Genomic DNA, 23,418 nt, shown 5'->3' with positions numbered 1-23,418 from the left:
CTAAACGATTCTCAACATGCAGATATCCTCATCAAGAAGCCTGCGATCTTCTACCTATGGTTTTCAATCGAAGTCTGAACAGGGTTGATCATCAGAGTCTTCTTCGAACACTCTCCAGAGTGGCGGCCGATGCATGCTCAATTGCTTTGTTGAATGGCAACGTCCTCGAAGCTCTTCAGAGAGTTGAGTATGGGCGTGGCCTGATATTAGGTCATCTCATAGACGCGCGCAGAGACCTCTCAAAGCTTGAAAAGAAAGACAAAACCCTTGCGGACAGATACAAGTACCTCAGCGCTGTAGTCTCCAGGCAGATCAACGAACACGATCAGATTGTTCGAGCACGTCTCCATCTGGAACGACAAAACAGCGCAGCAGAGCTGGACGCAACAATAGAGGAAATCAGAGAAAGAGAAGGATTTGCGGATTTCCTTCGGCTGCCAACAGTAAATGACTTCCAGAGATTTTGTGCGAACGGCCATATCGTCCTGGTCAACATCACGGATATTAGCTCCAACGCCATCATCGTGTCAGCTGGAGCCATCAAGGCAATTCCGTTGAAGTTGGCCAGTTCAAACTCCACGGTAGCTCGATTTTCTCTCCGTCCAGATGCTCAGACGGATAGAGGCCTCTGGGAATACCTCAACCCCTACAAGGAAGTGGATCAAGAAGAATGGATGCGTAACGCTAAGCTCTCGGACGAAGATGATCAGTCTTTTGGTTTAGAGTCCATGGAGTGGCTATGGACGACCTGTGTCTCCCCCGTGCTTGAGGCGATGGAAAGAGAGGACCCGTCGCATCAAAAACTCCGACGGATTTGGTGGATTGGTTCAGGAGATGCCAGCTTACTTCCGTTCCATGCGGCAGGAAAAGTCGTTGATGGAGTTTTCAAGGGATGCGTCGATGAGGTGATCTCTTCCTACACGACTACTATCAAAGCCCTTGGTCATGCCCAAGCGAGAGCGGCGAAGATTAGAGATCGGGTTTCACGGAACATGTCGCTCCTCTCCGTCGTCATGCCAACAACACCTGGCCGATCGAGCCTTCCCGGAGTTTTGCAAGAGTTGATCAACATTGAAGAAGCTACTAGGGATGAGATTGAGTGGAAGCCTCCGCTGAAGTGTCCTTCGGCTCGAGAGATACTGAATGGCATCAGAGAACCCAACATTGTTCACTTCGCCTGCCATGGACACTCAGATTCCACAGACCCAGCCATGAGTCGTCTTCTTTTTCAGAAGACAGACCAGTCGAACGAGTTGGTCGTTGATGATCTCACGGTATCGGAACTGTTGGAAACGATCGACGAAAACCCCTCGTGGCTTGCGTATCTCTCTGCGTGCTCCACAGCAGAGGTCAAAGTTGACCATCTCGGAGACGAAGGTCTACATCTTGCAAGTTCATTCCAGGTTGCTGGATTTCCCCATGTTGTTGGGTCTCTATGGTCTACAAACGACGAGGTTTGCGCTGAGATGGCCAAGCATTTCCATCAAAATGTCGTTCGGCACCGGAATGCAGATGATTTGAACAGAGTCATTGCTGAGGCTGTTAGGAACGCTGTTCTAGCAGTCCGGAAGAAGTTTGGGTCTCGTAGAGTACAGGACTGGGGCCCCTACGCTCATTTTGGTGCTTAATTTGCTTTTCTCATAGACGGTCCTTAGGACACACCTATTCCGTTCTCGACTAAAGGAAAAGCCCTGGCACATCGTTCTCTTACACTAAGAGTATGCTGTCGCATGCCAATTCTAGATAATCTACGCTTCGAAACTTTTTGCAACCCGTTATGCGGACGTGTATTTGAGAACAGTAATGCTAAATATATTGCTGACTGGTATATATACAGGGCGAGACAAACCAGATGCCGGATGCCTGCTCCTGCTGGAATGAGTTAACGCCTGTAAAGACTAATAAACCTATACAAATATCACAACAGTGACACAGAATCATCACACCAAGGCACTCTGAAGCCGTTAGTTCTGCGTCTCGGGATGATAGACATCCTTCTTCTCCACCTCCTCTCCGCCAATATTCTCCCTTCGCTCAGCACCAGGCTTCCTGATATCCCTCGCGCCGGGCGTGAGGTACGTGCTATCCAGGGTGGTCAGATCCTCGCCCTCCGGCGGCTGCCAGTCCTTGCTCTTCCACGCCTTGACGCCAAAACAGTACATGGTGTCGATCTCCTCGAGGCTGCGGCCCTGGCTCTCGCAGAGGAAGAAGTAGACGATGAAGAAGGCGGCGAAGAGGCAGCCGGCGAAGACGTAGCCGTAGCGGTAGTCGATGGCGCCGGTGATGTACGGGGTGAAGAAGGAGATGAGGAAGTTCCAGGCCCAGTTGCTGGCCGTGGCCATGCTCATGCACTTGGCGCGGTAGCGGGACGGGTAGATCTCGCCGACGACGGCCCACACCATCGGGCCCCAGGTCGAGGCGTAGGCGGCGATGAAGAGGCAGGCGAACACGATCATGGCGCTGCCGGCTTTGGGTGTGCTGGTCGGGTTGTTCTGGTCAAGGGCGAAGTGGCCGACACTAGCGAAGACCTGGAGCATGGTTAGCGGCCGCAGAGAGATGGGCTAGCAAAGGCGTGAAACTTACGAGGAAGCACATGAACATCCATGCAGCGCCTGCCATCAAGCACGGCCGGCGGCCGAACCGATCAACGAAATACAGACCAGGGAATGTGCAACCAAAGTTGACAGCGCCAAGGATCATACTCGTGACATAGCTGTTTGACAGACCGGTGGCAGTGAAGATTGTAGTTCCATAGTAGAAGAAGAAGTTTGCGCCCGTAAGCTGTTGCAGGGCTTGCAGAGTGATTCCCAAGATGGTGCGGTAGGCCATACGGGGTCCGGTGAAGATTTCATACCAAGGGTGCTTGCCACCACCGGCATTCTCAGCGTCGAGCTTCGTCTTGATCTCACGAATCTCGTTGTTGACAATGGGGTGGGTCGGGGATACACCGTAACTCATGGCGATGGTTGCACGGGCGGTGTCGACCTTACCATGGCGGTACTGCCAGCGGGGAGACTCGGGCAGCAGAAGCATGCCAAAGGCCATGATGGCGGGCCAGATGAAGCCGACTCCCATGGGAATGCGCCAGGAGTCGGCGTTATCCTTGGCCTCGGTGCCGTAGTTGATGCAGTAGGCGACAAAAATGCCAAGAGTGATGAAGAGCTGGTAGGCGGAGACGAGAGCGCCGCGGACTTGGCGCGGAGCAGTCTCAGACTGGTACATGGGAGTCAAGACGGAAAGGCCGCCGACACCGAGGCCAGCGACCCAGCGGCCAAGGGCGATCTGGTACCAGGTGTAGGTGGTGACGATCTGGACGATGACTCCGACGCAGAAAACAAGATTCCAAAAGACGATGGAATACTTGCGTCCAAACTTGTCCGAAATGGGGGCAGCGATTAGCGCGCCAAGGAGGGTTCCAATGGAAAGCTTTCACATGTTAGCATTCAACTGAGGGAGCATGGAGGCTGGGTGGGGTTCGCTTACTAAGCCAACAATGGTTCCAGAGCGGCCATTGCTGAACTTGGGTTCACCAGTGGCCGGGTCAGTCGAATCAGCAAACCTGTGTAAGAAATCTGGCATCTCCACGAAGCCGGAGATCTGACCGGTGTCGTAGCCAAAGATCTGGGGAAGTGTCAGTCAAAAACGCCGAGTTTGGCAGGGAGGAGTGTGGGGAGCCGTACGAATCCTCCCATTGAGACCAAGATGCCCATGTAGATGACCCTCCAGTTGAAGATGTGGAGAGGCCCATCCTGTTCCTTGTTGAATTCCAAATCGGTGGGCGAGTTGTCCTGTCGAGCGCTTGCGTTGGAAGGTGCATTCGGCTCACGCCGAAATTTTGAGAGCAGGCCCATGGCGGTGGTCAGGCAACAGTCAGCCCTGGGTGGGATGGTTCCGAAATCCGAGACAGCAGTGCGGCCGAGAAAAAGGATTCGGCAGCGGGAGGTGGGCTTTGGAGAAGCGCAAGTGTGCGGGAAGGCGGGCGCATTTTGTAGGCTGGCAGGTTGGCAGCGGCATCGTCACTTCTTCAGGCGATTCATCAGGCGGAGAAGCGTGGGGAGGAGATCCCAGGCGGGATTGAGGGCTCGGGTCCCAAGCAGCTTGGTTCAGCGGTGGTTGTTGACGACGTCACCTGTAGGGTGGGCCTGGAGGGGAGGCGTTGAGGCTGATCGGCCGTTAGCGACAGCCTTAGCGATTGGCCGTGGGCTTCCCATTGGCGGGCAGGCAGGCGACAGCTGGGCCCATACGTCAACCGCTGCATCGAGAAGTCGCACCTTCCCCGGCGCTCCACTGCGACATTTCTCCCCACGGCGGTCCCCAGGCCCACGGCGGTCCCCAGGCCCACTGCGGGCGTTCGCCGGGGCTCCGCTCTGTGGCTCCAATGCTCGGCCATGGTGAAACGCAGATTGGCGCCCCGCCCATGCGCTGCGACAGCCCGGCGAAGGCTGCACTCGCGCCCTCGGTTTTCTTCACCATGGATGCGGCTGTCGGTACGATCGGGGCCAGAGCGCCACGCGATTAGGCTTTTGCCGGTAGGAGCCGCATCTGCACGCCGTCGAGAGTCAGCCAAGCCCTTCCAACGCTTCCTTCACTTTTCCATGTCTGTGCTCGGTAATCAGGCGTCGTCATAGGTACCGCCCATCCTGCCAATCGCAGTCACGCTGACTCCGGCCGCCTGAGAATCTACCCGGCCTTTCTTCCGAACACAGCAATGAGGACACCGCCGGAATCCACATTCTTCGTGTCGCTGCGTGCCTAACAGCTGTTTATTCCTGTGACACCCACCGCCGTCGCTTCACTGGCGGATAAGACACCGGCAGCTCACTCGGAGCTCGGAAACGGTTGAAATTCCAATCCCGTCACACTGTTGCATCCGCTGCTTTCCATTAGGAAGTCCGACTGTCACTTGTGCCATCAGAACCGTTTGAGATCATCCACCGCCAAATTCCGTCCGGTAGACCCTTCAAATGCCGAAATGGACGGCAAATGCTCGGACCCGGACACTTGCGCATAGCCTCGTGGCCTTGTTTTTTTTTGACACCTCTCCAACTGTTAACTACCAATCCTCAACATTCTCGCTGTGTGGAACCGGCCCCCTTTAACGAACCAGAAAGGGCACTCCTCCCTTTCTCTTTTCTCTTCTGATACACCCTCATCATCAAAGAATGGTGCCGACATTGAAGCGCTTTTTTCTTCAACGACAACAGAAAGGGAAGATCGTGAGTACTCGACTGCGGCTCTGGTTCATTGTATCCACTTGCCCGAATTTTCGCGGGCGACGCCTTGGGTCAAACTCACGTTATCTTTGGCCCGATTGTTCTGTCATGCGCAAGCATTCACAATGGATTACGAAAGAAATCGACCTACGGCCATCCTTTGTGAGGGAATTTGAAGCAAGTATGCTGACAAAGATGGAGGTTTAATCGGCATTTCTTCACGAATTGAAGCAGGTACCCAAATGTAGATGCGAGTATTAAATTCGTATGTACAAAAGCTTCCGGACAGGACTCCACTATCCTTGCGAGATTCACATGAGCCAGCTTCTTTCGTAACTCACGGTGTACCGATGGTGATATTTGCAATGTTCCGATAGGTGCTTGTATAGCCAAGTATCATGTGGTCACTAACCTCAGCATATAAGTAACGAAGTATCAATACAAATCCCATCTCGTGACACGGCAATTAACCGCAGCACTGCACGCTCGGCACAGCAGATCCCAGAGATCGGCATTAATTGTTACAGATTCTTGCACAGCAGATTGCTGATCGGAATCACCACTAAATGTCTTCCTTGCATCGGCGCCCTTAGCTGAGAAGTCGTACTACTGACATGCATGCTGTTTTACATGCAATTATCGAATGCCATGCTGCCCACAACAGGAAACATGGGCTAGGGTACTCATTGGTTGGGCGGAAAGTCCCATACGCATTGCTCAGCTATGCAGGGCATCGAGAAACCTTCTGCTTCTTCCGCGCCGCGGAGGAAATGGCCGGCTGCCCGCCTCTATCGCGTCGCTTATGCGATCGCAGGAGCACGAGCTAAGTTGCAAACAGCTACTCCCATCATTCTCACTTATTGCTGTGGTCTCAACACAAGCCTTGATGAGTTCGTTATCGGGTCTTCTACGCATACCCGGCGGCCCCCAACCTTATAAAGTAGTTTGGATGACGTCGTATGTCCTCACACCATGCGACATCCAAACGATGACCAACAGAGCGTTGAAAATAAACGAAAGTTGATTTCTTTTCAACTCGCATTTATTTCATATTGAAAAAAAATAATCACGGGAACCGTCCACCGGGCGTTCGAATAAAGTAGCAGTCGTGTGCGTAGGTCGAAAGTTGCCCCCTGCGTCGACCCGCAATACTTCCTTTCGAGCGCAATGTTTAACCTTACGTTGAACAGGTGAGAATGGGGCGTGCGCAGCTTAAGGGTAACAAAAAAAAAAAGGCCGTGCCGCGGCGGCCTCAGCTTTATTTTTTCAATACCTCTGTGCATCGCACGGTGCTTACTTAGGAAATGAGCGATGACGTCGCTTTACGCTGACAGGCTACTCAGGTGTCTCAGGAGGTGAAACCGGTGCCCTCTGATCGTCTTTGGCGTTTCGTGATGGGTGACGTAAGTGGAAGCTCGTTAGGAAGCCTTTTGGGCTATCGCGAACGAGCATGTTGAATCGCGTAGTAGGATAAAAGTGATCAGGCGCAAAGTCCGCGGTCCATATGCGCAAATGCCTGAAAGCAGAAGCGATAGCCACGCTCACCAACCGATTGTGGCCAAGCTTCCGCCGACGTGGGTCTTGGGCTCTTGTCTGTCCCCAGGAGTGAACCTGGTGCACCTTACGGCGCGGCTGGGGAGCTGCGCTAGAAGGTGTCCGATAAGGTTGTCTGTGGCTGGCAGGGCGGCGCTGACATCGGGATGCGGGCGTGATGATGCGATGGCATGATGGTTTATACTAAGGTAGCGCATGCCGCGGGCCAGGAGTGACGCATGGGAAGAAATCATCTCCGCTTCTACAATTCACCCGCAGCTTGCATCGTTTCACATTCATACGGCGTTGGCCGCGCAGACCGATCTACCCAACACCTACGTGTGTAGAGTAATCGACAATACTTCGTCAGCTCTCCCCCGCCATGGTCGAGGTGACGGGGCGGGACTGCTGCTGGATCAGGCCCGTGGTCCGCGGTCCAAGGTTTTGGGAACCGACGGGGCGGCGCCCTTTGACGCCATTGGCGACTCAGGACCCTTAGAGGACCCATGCGCGATGACATCGTTGATTTCAAAACGTGTTCGACTAAAGGCTGTCAGCGTGTGCTGCGAGGCTTGGGAATTGGCCAACAGCGACGCGACGCAGACTCTAGGTGCAAGCCGCGTGCAGCTCGCTTACGCATCAACCATCTCGTGTGTTCGTGACAGTATGCTGCTATTTCCGGGGCGGCAACCGTCTATACAGAGCCGGGCTATACGCGTTGCCGCCCCGGAAGGTGTCGAGCTAATTTGGCATGCCCCGCCGACAGTCCCGCACTGCAGCCCACCCCGCCTCACTATTGGTGCTGTGGTTCCAATGCCGAGATCGGGTCAACGGTCGGCAGTGGTTCGATACAGACAGAGATTTGCCACCCCGCTGGACCCTGAGATGTCGCATTTGATGCTTAAAAGTACGATAGATAACAGCCCAGGGATGCCCACGGCGGGGCGCAAAAATAGCCTTCGCCGCGCACATGGCTAACGGCACGCTCGTTGCGAATCACGCTCACCGGACTCGATAGTCGACGCCGGCCCTTGCTGGCGCAACCTGCTAATAACGGTAGTAGGTCTCTCTGGCCGACCTCCCTTGGACCCCTCCTGAGCACTGCAGGGAGGGGGGTGACCTGGCATGCGGAGAATGGTGCAGGCCAACTCACGCGCGCACCACTGCGCCGATATGCCGCTGCTGCCCGCACCGATACCGCAGTGGCTTAGATGGCTCCAGGCCCCTTTTCCATCGTGGTGCGCCTGGTCTTGGTGTTGTGTTGCGGCTACAACTCAACAAAAGAAAAAATAGCTGCATCCAGGCCCGTTTCTCCGCGGTGTTTCCTCGTGTGGTTGCAGAGCCGGAATGACTCGGCGTTATCCAAGGGATCTGGAAGGGTCCGACCGGGGGTTCGGGGGCATCGTGCTGCTGAGGCTGCCCGGCGATAGGGTGGCCTTTGTTCGGGCCCCGGACACCCCGGCTGGAGCGTCCGGACATGCCCGCGCGCTTGCGTCCTTTCGGCCGGGTGCACTCGCGCTAAACAGCCCTACGACGCACACAGCCACGCTTGCTCCCTGCAAGCCACTGGCCTCCCGCTCTGCAAGGAGACAACGGGACTGCATCTCGGCCTCTTGCGCTGACCACCTGGCGTTCGCTCGCAGCTCGCAGCTCTCCGGTTCCTGATCCTTCGGTGCGGGTCTGTTGCATGCCAGCGCACGCGCGCAGCCGCAACCGTGCGAGCCTCAACGCCCGCTGCCTGCTGTGTGTACGCAGTAAGAACCCTGTCCTGCTGGATCTGCATCTGTGTGCCCGGCCACACGGCTGGACCCTGAGAAAAAAAAATTCACCGGGGCGCACAGATACCCGCGGCCCGTCCGCGTGCCCGCTTGGTCGCCAACAACCGGCTAGACGGCGTGAGCTGAGCGTGGAGACACCGCTCGCGCCTTTCTCACCTGCTGCGCTCGTACGATGTCTGTTCCCCAGGCCGCGTTGCCGGGTGCCGGTGTGACTGCAAACTCTGCGCCCGGCTCGAGTCAACATGCACACGGGCGACTCGACCTTGCAGGCGTGGACACAAGAGATGGCTGTTTACCAATCATGAGTAATGCCAAAAATATCCGCATATTGACTCATCCGGCTGCGAACTTTGTGGATTAGAATACCATCGATAAGCGCATCTCCAGTGCTCGGGATCTAGCGTGCCCGCGTCAGCCTTCACCCCGCTGCAGACGCCCGCTTGGCAGCGCCAGAGCCGCGTGGCTGCGTGGCTGCCAGAGATGGAGACGTGGTGCCGATTGGCCGTCGAGTGCAGCTCGCGTCTCACTGCTGGACTGCTCGTTCCGGGGACCTCGTGGTTGGCCGCCGACAACAAGGGAAGCGGAGTGGCGGCGACGCCGAACGAGTGGTGGCAGAGGCACCAGCCACAGCAGCTCCCCGAGTCCCCACACACACGGGCTCACGGCCGCTGGTTCAGCATCCGTTGACAGGTCCATTGGCAGGTGGACAAAGGGCGGGCGATCACGCGACGCCGGCGCCCGGGGCGGACGTATGATCGCTCCCAGCCGTGGCAGCCGACGGCGTTTGGCATCCATTGCGTCCGGCTCACCAATCGGTCGGCGCGAGCGACGCGGCCGGGGCGTCGTCTGGGCGCGGCTCAACAGCGTCCCGAAGCCCCTGTGCGTGTCGCGGCGAGGCGCAGCGCGGCCGGGTATCAAGCGAGCAGCGACACAGCGCGTCGGGGCGTCTCGAGTGCGAGGGCTGCGAGGGCTGCGAGCGCTGCCGCGATCCGGCAAGGCGCTAGTTTCGGCTGGAGTGCAACGGGGCGTCGGAGCAGGACGGCGGAGGGTCAGATCTAGGGGCAGCGCGGAGGTGGGCAGCGAATCCGCGGGCGCGAAAACTCTGAGCATGGGGGAGGTTGCAGCGTCGCAGGGCCTCGATCGGCAGCGAGCGGGCCCGAATGCAGGGTAGTGGAGGGCCGTGCGTTGCGTAATGGCACAGGGAAGGCACAGGGAAGGCGCGGTCGGCCGTGCGCAGATCGTTGACTTCCAGAATCCTTGGCCAAGCCATGACGCAACAGAGCATTCCACCGACTGTGAGAGGGCAGCGCTTTTGTCTCCTCCCGGCAGCCCCATCTGCCAGCACGCCCTTAAAGTTCGGCGCCTTCAAACACCCGCTTCTTCTCCCCAACTGAGCTTGGCGCACACACGATTCTGCATTGCTACCGCAAACCCCGACCGGCGAACGCGATCCAAGACCGGCTTCGACGGCATTCCACCGCGCCATTACCTGATCACCTCACCTCCTAAGCCCGGTCCGATCTGAGTCAGGTGGTTACTGGCCTTTCCCTTATATTCGCCACCCGTCCCTGACCCGGTCCGGTCCCCACTAAGACGTCCCGCCTACATCATGCTAGCCTGCTATCCACGACGTCAACACGCCAACTCTCCTAGCCTACCATCACCAACCCCCTCCCATCTCAACTACCTCTCCCACCTCCACCACCAAGCCTCCGTCCCCTCTCCTACCGAACTTCAAAACGACAAAGCGTTGCGCAACTACTTCCAGCAACAACAATCCTCGACACCCCTTCCCACCACCTCCAGGCCCGACGCAAATCAGTTTGCCGATCAGTACATGACGACCTCATTCGACTTCTCCAACCCGTCCGTTCGGATACAGCAGTCGACCGCGGGTGCCCAGCTGCCCAACACATACCCGACCGCCAATCTGATGATGGACACGGGTGCAAACGCACTGGGCTGGGAATTCGCAAACAACGGCCAGCTCAACGCCGCGCCCTCGACCCTCCATTCTTCTGCGATAAAGAACAGCCGTCGCACTCATCAGCGGTCGCCCTCGTCATCGACAAACGGCTCCAACGTCTCGGCCACTTCCGGATACAACCCTGCTTTCCACTACTACCCCAATTCCGAGCAACATCCGTCGACACCACAGGCTCCCAAAGTTGAGTCATCATATAACGCCGAAGACATCTCGGGCACTTTCTCGAACCACCTGCCCACTCCTTCACACACTCCCACTCAAGATACCTTCAACCAAGCCAACACCTACTCGAGCTTCAACAACATGCACGTCCACGACGGAGGCATGGCAGCACATATGGCCATGAAACAGGCTTTGATGGACCAGCACCATCAAGCCGGAAACGATGGCAACTGCCCCGACTTCGGACACTCGTCCAGACAGTCGGTCTCGAGTTATGGCGCCGACTCGCCCGCCACTCCTCACAACGCCCAGGAAGACTACAGCGACGACCGCTTCAAGGTGCCGACCAATGGTGAGAAATGCTTCCCACGGGTGGAGAACTGGATCGATGAATACTTACAATACCCCGACGACGCAGACATCCGGCCAGTTCCTAAACTTGACCGCACCATGACGGATATCTACGCAGATGAGCTGTTCAACCCGAACGCCATGGCACCAGCACCAGCCAAGCAGTCGTCGCAGCAGCCTTCCAACGCCCTCCTCTCCCCTTTCCGGAACGTCATGAACGACAGGCTGCAGGCCGCGCACCAAGCCCGCTCGCAGTCGCCAGTCAGCTCCATGTCGCGTGGTGTTTCCCCATTCAGACAGGGTTCGCCACTTGCACCGCCGAACAACTCGTTCGCGTCACCGCAGGTCCGGCTAGGCAGCGCCCAGCAGCTGCGCGAGCAGCAGAAGGCCGAGGCTGACGCGTATGCGCTTCAGCGAAGCCAGCGCCAGCCGGACATGTCCGAGCCAAAGACGATTTCCCCCAAGGATGCGCTGCTGGACTACCACGAATCGGAAGAGGACGCGAAGATGCCGCTCTTCCCTGAAGCCAGCGGAAACGACTACGACCACTCATACACGAGTGGCGACCAGACGCACTACGACGGCTCTTCGGAGGTATCGTATGGAAGCACAGCCACAAGTCAAGGCGGCAGCTGGACCGGACAGGCGGCGACGAACTTTCCATCGGTTTCCGGGCCTTCGCCACCGCAGTCGAATTTCAACTTCGTGGCGCCGTCGGTGCCGAACGTGATGCACAGTCTCAACTTCACCAACACGGCGACGCCGTACCGATCAGTCACGAGCGTGCCCAGCTCGGGCCAGGACGAGAACCCGCAATTCCACCCGCAGCTCACATCGATGGACTCGAGCGCCAGCGAGATGCCCGAGTCGTCGCAGGCCAGCAACGACGACTGCAGCACGCCGGTGCAGAGGCCGGACAACCTGCACGCCGACACGGGGACGTACACGTGCACGTACCACGGGTGTTCGCTCCGGTTCGAGACGCCGCAGAAGTTGCAAAAGCACAAGCGCGACGGGCACAGGCCGCACCCCCCGACTCCTGGAGTGGGATCCGGGATGACGTCAGCCCAGCTTTTGGCTCGCAACTCGCAGGCGGGCCCTCACAAGTGCGAGCGCGTCAACCCGACGACGGGCAAGCCGTGCAACACAATCTTCTCGCGGCCCTACGACCTGACGCGTCACGAGGACACGATCCACAACTGCCGCAAGCAGAAGGTGCGGTGCGCGCTGTGCGTCGAGGAGAAGACGTTCAGCCGCAATGACGCCCTCACCAGACACATGCGCGTGGTGCACCCCGAGGTCGACTTCCCCGGCAAGCACCGCAGGCGCGGCGGCGGCAGCTCCTACGAGTAGGCAGGCCCAGGAGAGCATCGTTATTCCTGCTCTCTGCGACATGCCCTGATGGGTGATGCAGCGACGAGTCGGCTGCCCGAGCCTTCGGATCCTGGAGCCGCGCTCCCTCGCACAGCTTGGAGCAACTGAGTTTCCGACCGCCCAGATGGAGCTCCAACGCGTCATAGGCGCTCGCTTCCACGCGCTAGGCCTGCGTCATGATCTCCGCACACGACGTCGACGACCACATACCTCGGACGCGCTCTGGCGCATGGCCTTCGCCGACGACATCATCGTCTCGTGAGATCCGCACCCGCTGCGTCGCTTGCATGTCCTAGCTCCGGCTTGGATTTGTTTGTCTCACATTGCTTTGCACGCCCGGTGCAACGCGACAATGATGCGATATGCGATGCGAACAGACGCGCGCGCACCACCCTGATCGCCGTTTCGCGACTGCCGCGGCTGGCGTTGTTTCCGCATCGAGCCATTGCGATTTTCTGATATCACTCCGCGCGCGAGCATGCTTCTCTTCTCTTATCTCCTTGTGCTTATCATCTCTTCCCGGCGTTGAGCGTCACTATCAAGCTTGTCAAGAGCGGGGCCGGTCATCTCTGTGGTTTTAAGTTTGGATTTATTGATTTTCGAGCAAGCGAGCAAGCAAGAACGGGGCTACCATTACTACGGTTGTATTAATACCACACCCTGCATGACGAGAAGGATGACGACGGATCTGAAGCGTGTTACCGCTACGACGAACTGCGACGATTGGAAGAGTGCTACACCACAAAAAAAAACTATTTATTTTAGCGACGGAAGACGTGTGTCTTCCTGTATCATCATCTCATGTCTCAAGCACCAAAAGATTGTGTACTTGTTCTCTGCTTGATTTTCCTTCACTTCTAAACTGTCTCATCACTGCTGTTATTTTCTTGTTTGGTGTTTGGTTGGTTGCGCAAGGGCGGAACGGTGTTCTCAGTTGATACTCAGATGGTGGGCGGCTGGATTTCTATCGACTGTACCAACAGGGCGGGTCTTTTGCACAGGTGTTTCTGGATAAGTGGACAGAGGTCTGGTGATTTTTGGATTTTGGCTGTAGCAGATTACTCGATTAGCGAAATGTGTCATTATACCCTTCCTTCAGGCTGAAGGCAGATTCAACTTTTTGCTCGCACACGCGTGCCAACACTGAGATTGCATCAGTGGAGCCGATATCGTGACCATGCCCCCCCTCTCCCCCATTTTCCCCGAGACAGATCCTCGCAGGTCATGTGCATGATGGGGTATGGTGACGCAAAACCTGCTTATCCCCATGCATGATCTTCTGTTCGTGCCTTGCTTTTCCGCTTGCGGCTCTCACCATGGCTCAGGGAAAGAGAGGGGGGAGAGGCAGCACAGAGCCTCATCATCATCTCTGCTGCTCCTTCCACTTTCCGGCGCGGGCTGGACTTGTCTGTTGATCTTGTTTTTTGTTGGCTCCCCAGCCCGCCCGTACCCCTTTTCGGCCCGCTCTCCCGCGCGCACTTGGATTTTTTGGTCCCCTCTCCGTGTCCCCTTCTTTTCGTCGCTTCGCTCATCATCATCATTATTAATGTCAATCGCTCCACTTTTTCCCAGTCCAGTGCTTCCCAGCCGCCGCGGAGTCGGGAAGGGCGCGTGTAGCTCTTGTGGTGTGGGTCTCCCTGACAGCCAGCAGTCGGACTGCCCTCCGTGCGCACGCACTCTACTCATGACAAGTAGTCTTGCGAATCATATGTTTTCCTTGTTGCCCTGCCCTGCGCGCCCCATCTCCACGTTTGCGGTGTACCCTCTAGGGCTACTAGTACGGAGTCGGGCTCCAGGGCTCTTGATCCGTTTGCTTGCGATTCGACGCCTTGCTATCGTCTCGTATGTGTTTTGAGCCCTCTCGGATCAGCGGCCATAAAACACACCGTAACGTGCTGCGTACTGCCATCTTTTTTTGTCTTTTGCCCCCGACTGCACAGCCTCTCTTCTCCCGACACTGGGGATGCCATTGCGTCCCTACGTCTATCAGCATGGCTTGCTATCGGGTCTGTGATTCGATTTACAGCCGTTGGGAAACTTCACATGCATGGGGCAAAAAAAAATATGCATGCATGTAGACAGAAACGGACGGGGAGGGGAAAGGCGGCAGAAAGCAAGGGTCTTTCGTAACATGTCCGTCGTCAGTACGCACTTCTGGGGCGCTGACTGGCCAGAGCTGCGAGGGGCAGCTGGAAGTTTCGCGAAACGTTACGGCCGCTCGACCAGTCACGCGCGCACGTTAGCGAGGCGCAGCAGCCGTGGCTGTGCCGTAACAGCGCAGCAGCGATACGTGACAGGACCGAAAAAAGCAAGAGCCGAGGCTTACTACATGGGGAAAGCGGATGCGTCACTAGGTTTTGCCCATCGCTGCCCTTCGTCCCTCTCCCCCCCCCCCCCCCCCCCCCCCCCCCCCCCCCCCCCCCTCTTCACCCTCTCCCCTCTTCCTCCGCCCCACTATCCGCGCCACACACGGCGGCGGCGTGGCCGAAACCCCACACAAGGCACGTGTAATGCGGTAGCGCCGCCCGCGCCAAAGGACAGCCATCGGCAGTTTCACCACCCACTGATCCCCTGCCGCCAATTGGCAAGAAACCGCAAATCGCCAAAAAAAAAAACCCAGCTTTTCGGTTGGAAACAAATCCGGTCCTGCCCAACCGCGCGGGCTCCGTCTCAGCTCGCAACGCGTCAGCCACACGCACATACATGCGTCGCGCGGTGGGAAGATCCTTCCCACTTGCGTCCGCGCCGACCAACCAGACCTTGGCCTTCTTCTTTTACTGCCTATCTTTAACAAACCTTGCTGATTCGCTTGACCACTATTATTCCGTATTCCCTTTTTTTTTCGCCACCACGGACGGTGGTTTCTGCCCTAAACTTTTTCTTCACCGCTATCGAGAAAATGCATGCAGAAATGCCCCTGTTTGTTCTTCAGCTGAGATCGACCCTTCGGCTTCAGCCGGATCGCCTACCTACCATACATGCGGCCTTCTCCATGCAACGAACCGCGTGGCCTTTCAGCCCAACCCGCCCTTGTGGCAAAAAGCGCATAGACAAGCGAAACGGGGGGCAATGGAAGATGGGTGTGTGAGTAGTGTGCGTGTGTGTGCATACGGCGATCGACATTGCTTGCAATGCGCAAAAAAAAAAGGCAGTTGCCGGGAGACAATATTTTCGTTTCTATTTCCAACCATTCGGGACCCTGGCGGGTAGTGAAACTGGAGAGAGCACCAGCAGGCAGCACTATTATTATGTCCATGAGATGGGTGGCAAAAAACGCAGCAAAGACAATCAAAGGTGGCTGGCTCATGTATGTACCTGACTGCTCGCTTTGCAGCGGCTGCCACCAGAGACATGCGAAACGAAAGCCGAAAAGCGAGAGCATAGGGAAGCAGCCGCGTCTGACAGCCGTTCGGCTGATGCCTTCGATGGTGGCATGTTTGTTTGCCGAGATCCCTCTACGTTGGAAGAAACCGTTCCCACGTGAGCATGGTACCTGCGGCGCGATGGGGTGGTAGTACAGTCATACCACCACACGGACTGGCTACCAAAACGCACTCCCCAATATCGATAAACCCGGAACATGCCTTTCGCATTCGCAGCCTTCGTTTTTCATCGGTTCCGTGATCCGAGGTCTTATGACACGAAAATATTGAATCAGAGGAGCCTAAAAAAAAAAACAGACGCGCGTGCGAGAGAGAGAGAGAGAGAGAAGAAAAAAAATTTGAAAAACGAAAATTTCCCCATCGGGCAGTCATGAGACACCCGGTGACGTTTCCACGAAGCAAAGACCTACCCCCCGGCGCATGCCTGCCTGCCGGCCGGCCGTCGCGCAATCCCTCCCGTCCGGCAGAAATCCCGTCCTCTCCTGCCACACGCACACACACACACACACATACACTATACGCACCCTCGCGATACAGAAGGAATGGAGGCACTTCCCCTCTCCGCGAGCTGGCCGGCCGGGGGTGCAGGGTGTCCGTAGTGCGGCCGATCTGGACCGACGGTGACTTTTTTAGTTCCCGCATCCCTCCCTCACCACCGATCTCCCTCCCTTGACTTCCGAGGCCCCCGTCCGACTGGCAAGCACGGGCGGGCGAACGTGATTGGGCCGGGCCGGATGTCCGAACCCAGAAAGTATAAACATCGTCGATATGCTCTTTGATTCTCGATCCGGTGGCTTTTTTTTCCACAAGAAAAAAAAAAGCCTGCATGTTTTGTTTTCAGCACGCTGGCTGAACTAGTGGGGGGGGGGGGGTTTTTTTTTTGCTAGAAGCGAATTGTTTCTGTTGGTCATAGCGGTCCATGGGAAGAAGCGCGAAGGAAGGGTAGCGTGGTGTTCGTCTGGCACGCTTTTCGCTGCCCCCCGTACCCCTCCAATGCGGACTGAAGGGCATCGATTACCTGGCAAAAAGGCCCCGTCATGGCCATCACTAGTGCCCGTGCATCCTCATGCCCTTGTGGCGCAGCTCCTCTGTCATCAATGCATCTCTGCATCGCATTGCACCGCATCGCATCGCATCCGATGTTGGGACGCCGTAACCAGGAGCCGCTCGCTCCCCGTCGAGCATGGACACAGCATCCGGTACTGCATAGACACCATAGCACGCACTCCATGCAAAAAAGCCCAATCATTATCCAAACTCCTTCCAATCCTAGCCCGAACGTTCCCTCTACGAGTACGGCCGGCCGGCCACCCACCCCCACCCCTCCATCTATCCCACCCAGCACCGGGCGCATCCTCAATCCAGCGCATAATACATGTCCCTCAGCACCCTCACCGTGACGTCCTGCCCCTTCTCCAGCTCCGCTACCTTCCTCCCCAGGGCCTCGTTCTCCGCCCGCAACCCCTCCAGCTCCGCCGCCACCGCCGCCCGCTGCCGCTCGCGCTCCGCCTCCTCCCTCTCCCTGCGCTCCCTCTCCTCCGCCCTCTCCCTCTCCCGTTCCGCCGCCATCTCCGCCCGCTCGCGCTCCCGCTCCCGCTCTCGTTCCCTCTCCCTCTCCCTCTCCTCCTCCTCCCGCCGCTGCTGCTGCCTTTCCCGCTCCCGCTCTTCTTCCTGCTGCTGCTGCTGCTGCTGCAACTGCAGTTGCTGCAACTGCTGCCTCTGCCTCATCTCCGCCTCCATCTGCTCCCGCAAGCTCGACGCCATGCTCTCCTCCATCACCAACGTCTCCACCGCCCGGCTGCTCGCGCTGCGCTGCTGATCCGTGCCCGCCCCCGTCTGCTGGTGTTGCACCCCAACCACCACCGGCGGCTTCCTGTCAGCATCGGCATCGACATCCACCGCCTCCCCATCCTCCGCCATCACCACATCCTCACCAACACCCAACGCAGCAGTAGCATCTGCAGCGACGCCGCCGCGACCAGACGTCGATGACGACTGTTGCCGCTGCTCCCCTTCCTGCTCCCCTTGCTGTTGTCCCTGCCGCTGCTCCCGCCGCCGTTGCTGCTCCCGCCGCAGCAGCGGCGCCTCCAGCTCCGCCAGCCGCCACCGGAAGAAATCGTTTTCCTCGCGCACGGACGCGTTGTCCTTGCGCAGCGCCGAGACGTGCTGTTCGAGCAGCTCGAGGCGCGCCGCGAGGGTTTCGAGCGTGAGCGGCACCAGTGATGGTGGCGGTGGTGGTGGTGGCGGGTCGGTAGGTGGGAGGCCCTCCGCTGGGTGGTGCCCGTGGTGGGGGTGGGGGTGGGCGGAGCGGCTTGTGGTGGTGTAGCTGTGACTGTGACTGTGGTTGTGGGTGTGGCTGTTGCTGTGGCTGTGGCTGTGGCTGTGGCTGCGGTGGTGAGGAGGAGGTGATGGCGGGGTGGGGGAGTGGCCGGGGCGTCGTTGGTGGGGGTGCTGGTGGTGGGGGTGGGGGTGGTGCCCGCTGGGGGAGGCGAAGATGCGGCGTTGGTCTGGTGGGGGGTATCGTTCGCGCGATTGTTGTTGTTGGTGCTGTTGCTGCTGCTCGTCGAGGGAGGAGTTGAAGCTGTGGCGCTTGGCGGTTGGCGATTGGGGCCAGCCGCGGCCGTGGCGCTCGCTCGGCGGCGTGGGCGAGCGGTAGCGGTGGTGGTCTGGGGGAGGAGGCGGGCCCGGGCTGGGGAAGCGGTGCCGGCCTTCACTTCCTCCTCCTCCTCCGCCTGACGGCGGCGGGCCGGAGTGGTGGAAGGGCGAGTGGTCGGGCGGCGGGCGGTTGTCCCGCAGGCCGACGCTGTTTCTGAAAAACGGCTATTGTGCCGCGGCCGCGAGCATCAGCATGGTGTTGCGGGGTTTCACGTAGCAGGAGGAGGGAGGAGCAGTTCGGCTGTCACGTCTCCAAGTGCCGACAAGCGTCGGTCTTGCTCCCCGCTCTTGCGACAAGAAAGAATGTCACACATACATTAAGCGAACACACGTTCGCGGTGGCGCGACAGCGGGCACAGACGTGCGTCTTGAAGCCGTAGCGGCGCATGGCCTCGCGCGAGTAGACCCAGCAGCCGCGCGGGTCGCCGGCGTCGCGGCATTGCTCGCAGGGCTCGGGCGCGGGTTCGCCCTCCTCCGTCTCCATGATGCGGCCGACGTGGGTCCAGTTCATCTTCATGGCGGGTGCCATGCGCTCCCACTCGGACTCGGGGACCCCCCACCAGCCGTCGCGCGGCGAGGCTGACGGGCGGCGCCAGTCATTCACGCCGCCTGTGTACGTCTTGCGCCGCTTGGGCGGGAGGAAGGTGGACGAGGTGGGCGACTGGTTGGGCCCGCTGGCGTAATCGTCGGTGAAGGAGCGTTTGGGCGGCATGATGGGCGTCGTCAGCGTCGTCGCGGGCGGGCGGGCGAGCTACGTGGGCGCGTCCGAGGTTTCGTGTCGCGAGAGTACGGGCACGGCAGGCAGGCGGTCCTGCTTTTCTGTGCTCCTTGTGGATGGAATCACGAAGCTGCGGGACGTGTCATTGAGGGCGGACAGCAAGCTGCGGCCTGGTGCAGTGGGTGCTGAGGGCTGCCGAGTGGAGAGTGAGTTGATGAGACGAGGTGAGTCGAGGTGCGCAGCTGCTGCAGGTCAGCAAGCGGGCGTCGCTTGCCCACACTCCCTCGCCCCCCCATCTGGCCCCAATGTTTGCGTCGCCCTCGCTGCGACTTGTGCGCCGATGACGGGCTGTGCCTGGATTAGAAATTGTGTCTTGCACGAGCAGCATGTCCAAGTTCCCTCGAGGTTGTGCTGACAATAATAAGTTGTGGCCGAGTACTGCCGCGCTTCCGTGGCGTTGGGGCCGGCAACGCTAAAATTTAGTCTCGGATGCAAGCTCCCGTTCCCGGCTCGGCGGCTCCCGATGATTCAATTTCTCCCTCAGCAAAGACAGACTAATGTTTTCACTTGCTCCTGCTTATACGCATCGTGGTGTTGCGGTTTGAGAGGCGCCTCTGCTCGAGCCTGAAGCTTGATCCCTGTAGCAAACCGAGGCTTTTCCGCTACACATGAATAGAGGAGCCATTAGTAGCTACATCACGGAATGACTTGGGAAGATCCGTTTCTTGCATCTCATCCCGCAAGCTACTAGTGCTCTTCTTCGTCGTCCTGAAAGGGACAACACCTTCCAGCAGTGGCTCAGAGTGGCGTATTTCTCATTCCACCCTTGGGCTGGTAAACATGTAGCTTTTTGGTAGCGATCGAGATGACGCTGGCTGATAACTTCGTCTATGGATGCTGCAGCACTCTGGGAACCATGTCTGCAGTAGATCGAGGCATTTCTCCGAGCGTTGGTCAAACGAGACAGTACCAGCACAATCAATCGGAAGATCATCTGAGCATCTTGTCCATGTCAGTGATGAATGGATAACCAGTGGTAGAAGCGTATAACTGACCTTGCTCTATATATATTGAATTTTCTCGTTCGTCTGATGCGCACCACCTAAGAATCTGAGGACATAGTATCCAGTGGCTGAAAGTAGATATCTATTTTTCCAAACGCCTGGAAGAACCAGACCCTTACTCTTGCTCTACCATGATCCTAATTTCGTCTGTTTATGTCCAGGGTTAGAAGGCCTCGATAGCGGCACATGATCCAGTATAAAAGTTGCACTCTTTTAACTCTCGACTTCTTTACATTCTTATAGTCGGCAGATTCTACACATTGCCTGATCATGCCTAGGAACTAAATTCAATAAATACCGACTCTTAGCTTATTGGTGGAGCTTATGGCAAAGGTCAGCAAGCGAGAAGGATGGCTGGTCAACAAAATAAGACATGTCGTACTCGGAGAAAAGCACATCTTCACATGCGAGCCAAGGGACATACAAGCTATCCTCGCCACGAATTCAAAGATTTCGAGCTTGGACATAGACGGGTCGGTAACTTTCCCCCCCTCTGTTGGGTGACGACATCGTGAGTACACTGCTGTTGCAGCTGCAGAAGCCCGAAGCTTCAAGAAAGTAGTGCCATCTTTGCTCAATCACGGTGCCAAAAGCCCCTGATGGAATGTTGAAATTAGTCTGAATGACATGCAACTCTCACCCATTCATGCATACATCTCCATATCATATTCTATCAAAATGCACACAGTGCTTGTAAGAAACTAGCGTCATTCTCTGAGAACCCACCGCCGCGCAAGCCTCCCAGTCCGGTCTGGCCAAGTGCCCGCCCGGCGTGATCAGCAATAGATATCTAATGTCTGAAAGTACCAATAAGCCAAATCCCACGTTGAGTAAATACCGTATGCATCTGCATGCACCCGCTTTATCTCCGCACCGTCTGACATCAAAGTCTATTCCTGCACCCCTGCCACCCTCTCGCAGCACAAAAAAACAAAGGTAGCACAAGGAATCCTTCTCGTCCCTCCCCGGCCACCTCTTGCGTCACCGATCCACCCCCCGGAAGCGGCTCAACCAGCGCTCCGGAACGGCAGGGATCGACAGGATGTAGGCGCGGGAGGCGGCCTAGAACGCGCAAAGTGCATAGATGATGTGCTGGAGGATCATGATGCCTGCCTGCCTTCCTCTGCGCTTGAGATTTGGTACACCAACACCTCCCGTTTTGGACATGGTTCGGTCTAGAACGGAGAGAGGTGTGTCTGAACGGGGGCCGGGCCGGCCGGAGCCAACGCGCTCATTACAGGCAGCAGGCACCTCATGCCGTCCGCTGTACGCCATGGGTCTGCTGGTGGAACGCGCGCTTTACGTGGACATGGCCAAAGGTGACACGGTCGCATTTCTTTGCTCGCAGCGAAGGTATGACGGATGGGAAAGACGAGGAGGACGAGAGGAACTTGCGGCCGGGGAGGAGAGAGCATGGTATCACCGCTTTGAGGAGTAGCAGCAGCAGCAGTCGAGACACACGGACGTCCGTCTACCGTTTCTCCGGACCCGAGGTTGAAGATCAGATAAGCGCGCGGTAGCACTGCACGGGCGGGGGGCAGGGCAGGCAGAGAGAGCTATATGCCGTGGGGGCGCTATAGCGGGAAAGGATGGCAAGTGCACAAGGGGAACGAGGCGGAAAAAAGCTCCTCCCCTCGCCTTGTGCGAGTACCGTTCGGCTCCCCCTCTTGTGCGTCTATTGACGGGTACTTGCCTCGGCCGCCTCTTGCGCACGTGAGACGGACAGCTTGCCAACCAGAGCTGACAGCCAGCGAAAGGGTAGCATCGACGCAGTCCGGCCGACACCAACCATCCACAGCAGCCAGCCACAACTGGCCCTCCCGCGCCCGGTTTCTTCTGCGACATGACTGCAAACGGCGTCGTACATGCTGTGGCGTTGGGGAAAACCCTCGGTGTTTGCTTTTTTTTCTTCTTCTTCTTCTGCTTTCGGCAGACCTCTTCCGCTGGAGCGGTAAAGGAAGAAGAAATGATAAAGGTGGCGCTGTAGCAGAGTGAGACTTTCGGGAAGGAAAAACCAAAGAGGTCCTCCCTGCTCTTTCCCCTCCTTTCCCCCCCATCTTCACCACCCCCGTCCAGCTGAAGACAAAACAAAACGAAACCGCTCCACGTTCCCCGTCACCCGGGAAAAGAAAGCCAAAGGGCAACGTCCAAGCGCAATGCAACATCGTGAGAGACCGAAACATCTGCGCAGCAGCCATGAACCGAAGAACGGATGACTCAAACAGCACGAGCCCGGTATCAAGCTCGTGACCGCAAAGACGCGCCTACCCATCAAGTCGCCACCTCTTTCTTCCTGACCAAAGCATGTCCAAAACAGAAGTCATACCGCATATCTCGTGGGTATCACCAACCACGTCCACCACCGTCCATTATTCCGGCGCTGAACCGAACAAACTTGCACGCTATATACCCAACCCAGATCCACTAACATCAGGGCCTGCGGAACCCAGACAACCTGGCGATTACTGCGCATCCACAAACGTGGCTTGTTCTTGGCGAACACGTCAACTTTCATTACTCTGTGTATACGATGTCAAAAGCAAAGGAAGAAAAAGCACCATGAACGACTGGTCCCAGCTCCGCGGCGAAGAAGAAGAAGAAGAAGAAGGTGGGATCCACGTTTCAAAGTGAACAAAAGACTTTTGTTTCTGCAGCGTTAAGCGCCTGCTGTACCGTGACTCAGAGCGTGAGTTTCATGTTCTGCGTGCATATGCCCGGGGAGACGATTATTGGAACGCGGGCGAGAGCGAGAGATAACGGAGGTTGGACCGGAGGAAGGAAGGTAGGCAGGCTTCACGGTTGGGGCCGAGCGGCCGGATGTCTTACTGTACGCAAGTCCCTTTTGAGGTGCGTTTGTCTTTTGTCGGAGAGCTTTCCGGACTGAAGGCCGGTGGAGACTTTCTTCCCCTTTCCCAGATCACGCGCACCCGGCGGGGTCGTAGGTGGTGAAGAAAGGGAGACGGTGGCGGGCAACCATGTCTCGCGTGGAGGGGAAAGGAGCGGGGGGAGAGCACCCAAGGAAGAAGGGCGGGTGGTGGTGGAGGAAATCTCACGGTAGGAGGCTGAGACGAGAGGCTGAACCCTTTACCTACCCACCGGTACACCTACGGAACCACCGAATGTGCGAACAACACCGCGGCCGTGGTTCCTCAGCTGCTTGTCATCTCAGAGACCGCGCCAATGGAGAAGCGGCCATGGGG

The 23,418-nt window shown here is 57.5% G+C and overlaps 3 protein-coding genes across 3 annotated transcripts; 1 reads left to right on the top strand and 2 right to left on the bottom strand.

Moving 5' to 3' along the window:
• Positions 1-1,964: 1,964 nt before the first annotated feature.
• On the bottom strand, positions 1,965-3,851 carry BKCO1_2900014 (mfs monosaccharide; the record flags this gene model as incomplete). The annotated part of the gene is made up of 4 exons (XM_020273770.1): positions 1,965-2,528; positions 2,584-3,426; positions 3,484-3,621; positions 3,681-3,851. The coding sequence occupies 4 exons, from the start codon at positions 3,849-3,851 to the stop codon at positions 1,965-1,967; spliced, it is 1,716 nt and encodes a 571-aa protein (XP_020129849.1).
• A 6,282-nt stretch (positions 3,852-10,133) lies between these two features.
• BKCO1_2900013 (c2h2 transcription factor) lies at positions 10,134-12,377 on the top strand (the record flags this gene model as incomplete). The annotated part of the gene is made up of 1 exon (XM_020273769.1): positions 10,134-12,377. One exon carries the CDS (start codon positions 10,134-10,136, stop codon positions 12,375-12,377), a length of 2,244 nt encoding a protein of 747 aa, XP_020129854.1.
• Positions 12,378-17,137: 4,760 nt separating this feature from the next.
• Positions 17,138-19,148, bottom strand: BKCO1_2900012 (sh3 domain-containing protein; the record flags this gene model as incomplete). The annotated part of the gene is made up of 2 exons (XM_020273768.1): positions 17,138-18,601; positions 18,753-19,148. The coding sequence occupies 2 exons, from the start codon at positions 19,146-19,148 to the stop codon at positions 17,138-17,140; spliced, it is 1,860 nt and encodes a 619-aa protein (XP_020129855.1).
• Positions 19,149-23,418: the final 4,270 nt, after the last annotated feature.

This window comes from Diplodia corticola (genome assembly GCF_001883845.1).
Source record: "Diplodia corticola strain CBS 112549 chromosome Unknown scaffold29, whole genome shotgun sequence".
NCBI classification, from domain to species: Eukaryota; Fungi; Ascomycota; class Dothideomycetes; order Botryosphaeriales; family Botryosphaeriaceae; genus Diplodia; species Diplodia corticola.
This window is presented reverse-complemented; position numbering and strand designations above follow the sequence as displayed.